At 52.8% G+C, this 8,526-nt stretch overlaps 3 protein-coding genes across 5 annotated transcripts; 1 reads left to right on the top strand and 2 right to left on the bottom strand.

Moving 5' to 3' along the window:
* Positions 1-1,167: 1,167 nt before the first annotated feature.
* ZSWIM1 (zinc finger SWIM-type containing 1) lies at positions 1,168-3,997 on the top strand. 3 transcript variants are annotated; one of them, XM_090285303.1, is made up of 2 exons: positions 1,168-1,281; positions 1,960-3,997. In XM_090285303.1, exon 2 carries the CDS (start codon positions 2,099-2,101, stop codon positions 3,467-3,469), a length of 1,371 nt encoding a protein of 456 aa, XP_090141429.1. In that variant the 5' UTR covers positions 1,168-1,281; positions 1,960-2,098; the 3' UTR covers positions 3,470-3,997. The 3 variants fall into 3 exon arrangements, with proteins under 3 accessions (XP_090141429.1, XP_090141428.1, XP_090141430.1); XM_090285302.1 differs by having other exon boundaries at positions 1,168-1,254; XM_090285304.1 differs by lacking the exon at positions 1,168-1,281 and adding an exon at positions 1,288-1,412.
* A 612-nt stretch (positions 3,998-4,609) lies between these two features.
* On the bottom strand, positions 4,610-5,661 carry SPATA25 (spermatogenesis associated 25). The gene is made up of 2 exons (XM_090285049.1): positions 5,607-5,661; positions 4,610-5,235 (listed from the first exon to the last, which is right to left on the bottom strand). Exons 1-2 carry the CDS (start codon positions 5,659-5,661, stop codon positions 4,610-4,612), a joined length of 681 nt encoding a protein of 226 aa, XP_090141175.1.
* A 935-nt stretch (positions 5,662-6,596) lies between these two features.
* Positions 6,597-8,462, bottom strand: NEURL2 (neuralized E3 ubiquitin protein ligase 2). Its single transcript, XM_090285305.1, has 2 exons — positions 7,632-8,462; positions 6,597-6,832 (listed from the first exon to the last, which is right to left on the bottom strand). Exons 1-2 carry the CDS (start codon positions 8,371-8,373, stop codon positions 6,717-6,719), a joined length of 858 nt encoding a protein of 285 aa, XP_090141431.1. The 5' UTR covers positions 8,374-8,462; the 3' UTR covers positions 6,597-6,716.
* Between the last annotated feature and the right edge of the window lie 64 nt (positions 8,463-8,526).

The raw sequence follows: 8,526 nt of genomic DNA on the forward strand, positions 1-8,526 counted from the left end.
GCCTCCTGTCACATACCAGTTTTACAACAAGATGAGCAAATAGGGTCTGGAACAAGCTAAAGATTGGGGCTAACAGACCCCCACACATACCTAAGTTTGGATAGTCAAGTCTCCATGGGAAAGCTGGCATCACCTTTACCTGTCAATGTGTAACTCTCACCCCCCATTCCGCCAACTGTATAAGTCCTCAGAACAAAGGACCTGGGAGCTTACCATCCAGCCTTTGGGCCACCCTTGCTTTTTGCTGCCCTGAACCTATGCCTTTCATTCCCACCTTGGCAAGGCCCATTTGCTTCCATGGGAACATATCACTGATAAACCCTGCTTGCACGCTAATAGACTTGCTGATCTGTAATTCTTTACTGCATCAGCAAGGACCAGGTTTCTCCTGTAACACGGGGACTGTGGGAAAGTCTCTAATTTCCTGGTCTGCAAAAATTAGTGTTTGCCTGTTACTAGTCCCAGTTTCCCCTCTAGTTTTATATAAACAACATTTTTGCCACATTTATAAGCATCAGCACTGACTTTTCTTGTTGCTAGTTTATAATCAACCGCATGGTAGCCAACCAGCTTCAGGGGAATTGAGGTCAAAAGATGGCCGTCTTAGTTCTTGCACTGGTTCACCATGACCTTAACAAGTCACAGCGCCATTCTGGATCTCTCTCTCCCCAAAACACTGGGAGGGGTTGGCGGAGCAAAACCAAGCTCTCCTAAAATCTGGGTTTTCTCAGATCCAAGAGTTGGGCTCCCAACCCTGGACCCAAAGACAGAATTTGAAATCTGGGCCTCAGCTTCTCCAAGGCAGAAGATCTAGTACAACTACATCTGTGCGCGTTCCTGCCCCTCCTGGGCCTTTGGAATTTGACTAGAAAAGAAAAAATTCATGAAACATTGCTGTTTATTTTCCTTTTCATTTTCAGCAGCTGGGGGAGTTTCCATAGTAACACGCTCTTCCAGTAGCTTCGGCAGATGGGAGGTTCCAGAGTTCCCGGCTCAGGGTTCAGACTAGCCAGGAGCCAATTATCCTCAGGCTCTCATTGGTTACTGCCAGCCGAGCCCCCTGTAACCCTGGTCACAGCACCGCCCACAAATCGCCGGGCTACGATTGGTCCAAGCCCGAAAAACCTAACGTACGCTCTTCGGGCCATTGGTCTGAGTCACAGGAAACCGGCTCCCCGGTTGGTGAGCCTAGAGATCAGTCAGACCCAGAGACTGGGTGAAATAGAATGAAATGGCGACAGAGCCAGCCTGTGGGTGAGTGATTTCGGAAAGGGTGGAGAGGTAAGGCAACTGGCGACTACTGTCAGCCCTGACACAGCTCCCAAGGGGGTGGGAGGTTGACTTCTATTCTGGCTCCGGCCGGACTCCGTACAGAATCGTCTGACATCAGCATCCTCCTGCCCGGGCTAGAGGTGAGAGGGCAGAGGCCCCTTCCTTTCTCTGTCCCTGGTTTTCGGACCTCGGGTACTTTGGAAAGCATTCAAGATCCCGGGCCAAAGACTCGGCGTCAAGCTAGTTACGGAATAACGTTGGGCAAGTCACTTAACTTCTCTGACCCTCAGTTTTCCATCTGTACAATGGGGGTAATAACCTGCTTTGGGGTCAAATGAAGGAAACATTCGACTAGAACTTTACGTGGATTTCTGGAACCACATCATTCCACGGCTGGTTCATCAGTTAGGTCTCAGCTCCAATGTCATCCACTCTTCCCCCAGAGGGGACTTCCCTGGCCACCTTAGCTAAAGTTCCCCTCCTCCCCAGTTTACCCAAGACTGTTACCTAGTCTTGTGGTCTTTGTAACCTTTATTATTTGATATGTCCTTATTTGTTTACATGTTTATTGTATATCTCGCCGAGAAGAGTGCTGATACATAGTAAGTGTTCAATAAATACTGTCTGGGTGAATAATTGAAGAGCCAAGCCCCTACTGTTTCCTTAAACCTCTGTTCCTCTCCATAGGCCCCTCTTTGGAACAAGATCTGGAAAATACAGTCCAACCTCAAGCCTCAACTTAGTTGGAGCAAGACAGAGCCTTCTGTATAGCAGCCTGGCCGAGAAATATTTTGACTTTGGCATCTAGACATCTCACATCTCCCCCATGGCCCTGACAATGCTGAATGAGTTCCTTATTGAGGACCCAAGCCCACCTGTGCTGCTATACCAGATTAACAAGACTGCCAAGTTAGATACCCTTAACTATCAGAGCTGCTTTATGCAGGGCGTCTTTGCCCATTTCCCTGAGATCTTATTCATCCACAGGACCTGTAACCCAACGGGCAAGGTGTTATATACCTTCCTTGTGGATGGCCCTCGGGTGCAGCTGGAGGGCCATCTTGCCCGGGCAGTCTACTTTGCTATTCCTGCCAAGGAGGATGCTGAAGGCCTGGCCCAGATGTTCCAAGTGTTCAAGAAGTTTAACCCAGCCTGGGAGAGAGTCTGTACTATCCTCGTGGATCCCTGCTTCCTCCCTATGCCCACCCTAGCAATGGAGTTCCCTGCAGCTGAGGTCCTGCCATCAGCCTTCCACATCTGTAAGTTCCTCCAGGGCAAGTTCTATCAGCTTTCCCTCGAGCAGCCAGTGGAGCAGGTGCTCCTGACCTCTCTGCAGAGCACGATGTGCTCAGCCACCGCTAGCAACCTGAGGAAGCTGTACGCACTGCTGATCAACTACATCCCTCCGGACCAGCTGCCCAAGCTCCACTCATACTGGCTGCTCAATGACCGCATCTGGCTGGTGCACCGTTGGAGAAGCCGAGCTGAGAGCAGCCGCTACTTCCAGGGCCTGGAGGTGACCACGCGCATCCTCAGCCAGTTCTTTGGCACCACCCCATCTGTGGAACAAGGCATGGCCTCCCTGCTCCGATACATGCAGCAGAACTCTGGAGACAAGGCAAGCTTTAGCCTGGGCCTGAGTCCCCAGAACAATCGTGCCACCTCAGACATCAGCCCCCAAGCCCCCAAAGTGGAGCAGTTGGTAGAAGCCTGCATCCAGCACTCTCTCAATACCATCTGCACGGGGCCAGCAGCCCAGCTCTGCCTGGGTGAGCTTGCCGTGGTCCAGAAATCCGTGCACCTCATTGGCTCTGGCTCTGAAAAGGTGAACATACAGATCCTGGAAGACACGCATCAGGTGCAGCCCCAGCCCCCTGCCAGCTGCAGCTGCTACTTTAACCAGGCCTTCCACCTGCCCTGCCGCCACATCCTAGCCATGCTCAGTGCCCGCCATCAGGTGCTCCAGCCCAACATGCTGCCGCCTCAGTGGACGGCAGGCTGTGCTGCCAAGCTAGGTAACATCCTGGGCAGTAGGTGGAGTGAGACCCTGGATAAGCACTTGGCTGTGGCTCTCCTCACTGAGGAGGTGGGTCAGCTCTTGCAACACTGCAGCCAGGAGGAGTTTGAACGGCGGTACAGCACCCTTCGGGAACTGGCTGACAGCTGGATCGGCCCTTATGAGCAGGTGCAACTGTGATTACCCTCAGTTCCGAGAGATGCTCAGACACAGGTACACACATACACAGACACACACACACACACACACACACACACAATTATACTTCCATGGACCCTTCCTCCAGGAGAGGACAGGGTCTTCTAGTCTACCACAGCCTGCTACCTACAATATGTCTAATTCCCTAAGACAGGAGTCAGCAAACCCTTCCTGTAAAGGACCCAACAGTAAATATTTTAGGTTTTGCTGGCCATATACAGTATGTTGCATATTGTTGTTGTTGTTGTTTTAGTCTTTTTAAAAGGTATAAACCATTCTTAGTACAAGGGCCTTACAAAAACAGGTGACCTCTGGTCTGAGATAAGAGATATAGAGTGGATGAGCTTAAGGTCTGGGATAACAGTTTCCCCAGTCATGAGATAGCTCACCTGACCCACAGAGGGAGGGGCCCCTCAGAGGAGGTGTTTCAGACAGGTTTTCAGCCTTTTTACTACCCCCACCTTCCCTACCCCGTCTGGACGTCATTAAAGTTGAATGTTGCCTACTTTACACTGGTCTGCTTTTTTATCTTGTGGAAGGCACTTTAGGAAATATGGAAAGAATACTTTGGAGTTCAGCACTACATGCAAATCCTGGTTCCTTACCTGCCTTCTACTAGCTGTGGGACTTGGGACAGGTCACCCTTCTAAGCCCTAATTTGTTCTTCTAGAAAAAATGGAGATCCTCACAGCACTGGTAATATTAAAGGAGTGGGCATATATAATGGGGCTTGATGCCCAGTGGGTGCTCAAATAAGTGTTCATTTTCCTTCTTTGCCTGTGGTCCCATCCCCTGCCCTCACAAGGCTGGGAAATGAAAGGCAAGAGGAAATTCACATTGCCTAGGTCTTTGGACAAGACATTCTGATCGAGTTCCAAAACCACAAAAGGAGCCTCCACTCTCCAAGCAGCGTCCCTACCTAATTATCATTGTATTAAATAGTTCTTCTGACAAGACCCGTCTCCTAGCTTAGTGTTATCTGGAGAAACTTCCTGGGGTCTCGGTTCTGATGAAAGACTGGTATTCGTCAGTGGCTCAACCACCCTGTCCCTGTCCCTGCCGTGGGCACTCCCAACCATCTGCCCAAAAAACGTACACAGAAACCACCCTATGTGTCTGATGCTATTTCATAAGCTGCAAGCAGGAGCCAGGAGGCTGGCTCCTCCTGGATCTCACTGGGGGCATCTGCCCGGAGGCTACATGGGCATGTGCCTGCCCCCACTGCGCCCCCTCTGGCTCCGGATGGGCCATGATGAAAGCTCGAGCTGCCCGGATCAGGTCCTCTTCCCACAGGCCTGGGACGGGCACAGTGGGGATGCCAGCGATCATCATGGCCAGAGTAAGGATGCAGATGTCCTGTTGGGAGTTGGCCTCCTTCCCCCCTGCCTCAGCGGGCATTGGCACAGCCCCTGGTGGCAGCCCACTCAGTAGCAGGGACCCAGGCCTGGAGCCACCCAGGTGGGGAGCTCTGCTTCTGGAGCAGCCATCCGCCCGGCCTAAGCTCTCTGGCTGCTTCATGTGGGGGAACTTGTGGCAGTATCGGCCATACTCCTGCTGTAGTGTCTCCCAGCTAGGCCCCCCAAGACAGCCCCTTGTTTCTGGCACTGCCAGGGCCGGGCCCCAGGCCTGGGCAGCAGGTACTGCCTGCTCAGCTTTCTGGTTCAGTGGGCCTCGTCCACCAGTGGCCACCACCACCGGCTCTACAGGGCTATAGGGGCCAAGAGATGAGCCTGGAGTAGCAGTCTCACCTGCAGAAACAGGAATGAGATGGCATGTTATTCTTGGTCTCTTTGAGGAGGAGGCCCTGAGGGGCAGGGCACAGGAACAGAGCACTGGGAACAGGAGCAATTACGAAAGAGGGTTGTCTAGTGGCTGGGAACTAGGTTCTACTCATATGCACACCCCCAGTCCTCAGCCCTAAGTGAAGAACTGTTTGCTGAATGAGTGAGAGCAAGTGGGTAGCTATTGGCAAACACTCTGGGAATGGCTTTTCTTTGAAAGGAACTGATTTGAGGGCCAGCTCCCCAATGCCCAGAAGAACCTCCACCTCCCCAGAACCAGGAAGCAAGTTCTTAGAGAAAGTCGTGGAACCCACTCCAGTTCCAGGAGCCCCTCTCACCTTGGCCAAAAGGCAGAAGACCCAGATGAGTTTGTGGAGATATGAAATAGGACATGGCTGCCCCAAAGCCCCTGTTTGGGGATAGTTATCTGCCTTCTCTCCTACCCTCTCCACCCTTTTAGAATGTCACCTCATAATCCCTCCCCCCTACACCTGGAACCCACCCCACAGCATTGACCTATTCATTCTAGAACCTCTACAAGACAATGGGTGGAGTTAAAAGAGCATTGGACCAGGATCTGGGCATTCTAGGTCCTTGCCTTTCCCTGGGGGGACTCACCTAGACAGTTTTGTTCCTTGATACCCTGATTTGAAAAGTGAGGGTAATGAATGCCCACTACCTCACCAGAAGTTGTGAGGATTAAATGAGACCATTTGTATGGGAGCAAATGATCAGATACAAATAATGGAGTCTAGTGCTTTGTGCCTGTAGTGTGAAAAAAGGAATACTCTGCATCCATTCATTTGCTGTGTGATTTGGACAACTATATTCCCATCTCTGGGCTTCAGTTTTCGATCTACAAAATGAAATAGTTGGTCTAGGGCACTGGTTCTCACACCGGGTTTCACGTTAGTCTCTCCCTTGGGAACTTTTAGAAATCCTTACGCCCAACCTCATCCCAGACCAATTAAATCAGAACTCCAGGGTCAGACCCAGTTACCAGTATTTTTCAAAGTTCCTCAAGTGGTTATAATATGTGCCAAAGTTGAGACCTCTGTTCTAGGGAAAGGCTTCTCAACCCTGGCTGTACATTAGACCTTCCAGGGGAGCTTTTACAAAAAACAATGCCTAGGCCTAAACTTCGAACAAATCTAGTAAGGGTCTATGGAGATGGAGTCTATGACTCTGATAAGTACCCAGGCTAGGAACCACGGGTCTAGATGATGTCTATAATGATCTCTCTTGCTCTGACCTGCTAACCCACAGTGATTCTAAAAGAAGTGCTCCTCATAGGCTTCAGGGGCAAGGAGACCCTCTAATGATCAGGGTGAGCATCTGCTGTGTTTATTTCTGATCCTGGCTGACAGCAGTACGGCAGGCTTCAGGTCAGCCATAGCTCTGGGGCCAGGACGTGCTCCAGGACTCTCATCCAAGGTGGCTGCAGGTCTTCACTCATACTTGCAGAAATCCTTAAGTCCTTTGGGCAGGTGGAGCCCATCAATGGCCAACCGGTGCACCACGCTCCTCTGGATCACTAGGCGGCACAGGGTCTGCAAGGATGGCACTGCAGAGAGAAGACAGACAAAGGCGAACTGAACTGCAGGGTGGGTCTAAGGCTGAGTCCCAGAAGATCTAGATCTTGCTTCCCGCTTTGTCGTTAACTTGAGCAATTCCTTTCTGCTCTCTAGGCCCCTGTGACTCATGGGGCTGTACGTGTGGTTGAAAAAAACACCTCTTTCACAATGCTTTCACAATGCTGTGGCCCCATTTCTATTATAACACTCAGCACCCTCCCTCCCCCTGCACTTAGCAGCTGCTGAGGGCAGGGTGGCGAGTGTCTTATTTAGCTGTGCAACTCCAGCCTCCAGCACAGGCCCGGCACAAAGTGGGTTCCAGTTTGTTGAACACATAAAATGTGATCAGAGGTCCAAATAAAGGGTCTACCAGGCCTGTAATGAACCAGACTCAGAGTAAAGAAGCTCTCAGTCTGGGGTCTGTGATGACTTTAAACTGGTATGCCCAAATCTAGGAGCGTTTAATAGAAGAGCACACAATTCTCAAAGAAACCCAGAATCTAAAATCAGCTTAGAAACCCTGCCGAGGTTAATACAGAAAATACTGTCAAAGCTAGAAGGGAATTGGGAGGGCATCCTAATCAATTACAGCCAAGATGGGTAACTGAGGACCGGAGCCAGGGAGCGACTTAACCCAAGATCACAAGCAGAGGCAGAATTTGAGGTGAGATCCTCTAACTTCTAAATGCTAGACAGACCAAGGCCTTGCTAGCTGATTTGGAAGCCTAGCAAGTTTGGGTCCCCACACTGGGCCAGGAGGGGTTGATACCCAGGGGGTGGGATACCTACAGCCATACTCAAGCTGGACCAGGCGCACGCTCTTGGTGGAGGCAAACACGTCCACCACTGCATAGAGGGGCTGGGCGGCTGGCAGCCCCCGGGCGCTGGGACCCATGTCCTCGCCGTTGATGATGATGTGCATGTCAGCCGTGCCATCCGGGCGTGGGCAGAAGAGAACGCCCAGGCGGCTACGGCGCGCGGTCGGAGGCAGCACGTTCAGCTCATAGAGCTGGTCCAAGAGGTGGCTGTAGAGCCCGGGCCGACTGCGGCCCACCAAGCGGTCGCGGGGAATGCGAAACTGCTCAATGCACAGATACGGTTCCACCAGGAGGGCTGGGGGGCGGCTGGGGGCCGTTGCCTCTGCCTCCGGGCGGCCCTCCCGGGGCACGCGGTTGTGATGGCGCGTGATGGCAAAGACCCAGGTGTGGCCAAGGCTGACCAAGTCAGGCAGCGAGAACTCGGGCACCGGGGCCAAGCTGGCGGGGTCTAGCGCAGTCAGGCCAAGGCGCAGGTGGCCACACCACCCCAGCTCTTTCTCCTCGATCTCGACCAGGAATACCTGGCCCGGGGCCAGTGGCTCGTGACTGAAGCACACGCCGTGGGCGAAGCTCTCCACGCGTGTGGCTCGCGTCCCAGAGGGGTCCACGCGGATGTTGGCACCGTGCACCCGGTGGAAGCGGGTGGGAGGGGACTCGGGGTGCGTGGGTCCCCAGGACGTGCCCAATTTCACGGGGTCGGGGACGGCAGCCATTTCCCCGCCAGGAGCCGGCCCGCGGGTGCCTGAGGCTATTTTGGGCGGCTGGCTGAGAAGATGACCGCGGGGGCACCATGTAAGGCATTTCCCACCTACTCCCTTCCCCGCGGCTCTGTGCGGGGTGTCCTAGCGCCGCTGGCTCAGCCATCC

Source organism: Furipterus horrens, unplaced genomic scaffold, assembly GCF_987537825.1.
Source record: "Furipterus horrens unplaced genomic scaffold, mFurHor1.1.pri manual_scaffold_8, whole genome shotgun sequence".
Classification (NCBI taxonomy): domain Eukaryota; kingdom Metazoa; phylum Chordata; class Mammalia; order Chiroptera; family Furipteridae; genus Furipterus; species Furipterus horrens.

Bases quoted from the DNA above. Each gene is read 5' to 3' on its own strand.
- ZSWIM1 (XM_090285303.1), top strand. From the start codon at position 2,099: ATGGCCCTGACAATGCTGAATGAGTTCCTTATTGAGGACCCAAGCCCA.
- SPATA25 (XM_090285049.1), bottom strand. From the start codon at position 5,661: ATGTCCTATTTCATATCTCCACAAACTCATCTGGGTCTTCTGCCTTTT. The intron at 5,236-5,606 runs GTGAGAGGGGCT...CTGTTTCTGCAG, and splicing joins TCTTCTGCCTTTTGGCCAAG to GTGAGACTGCTACTCCAGGC.
- NEURL2 (XM_090285305.1), bottom strand. From the start codon at position 8,373: ATGGCTGCCGTCCCCGACCCCGTGAAATTGGGCACGTCCTGGGGACCC. The intron at 6,833-7,631 runs GTAGGTATCCCA...TTCTCTCTGCAG, and splicing joins GGTCCAGCTTGAGTATGGCT to TGCCATCCTTGCAGACCCTG.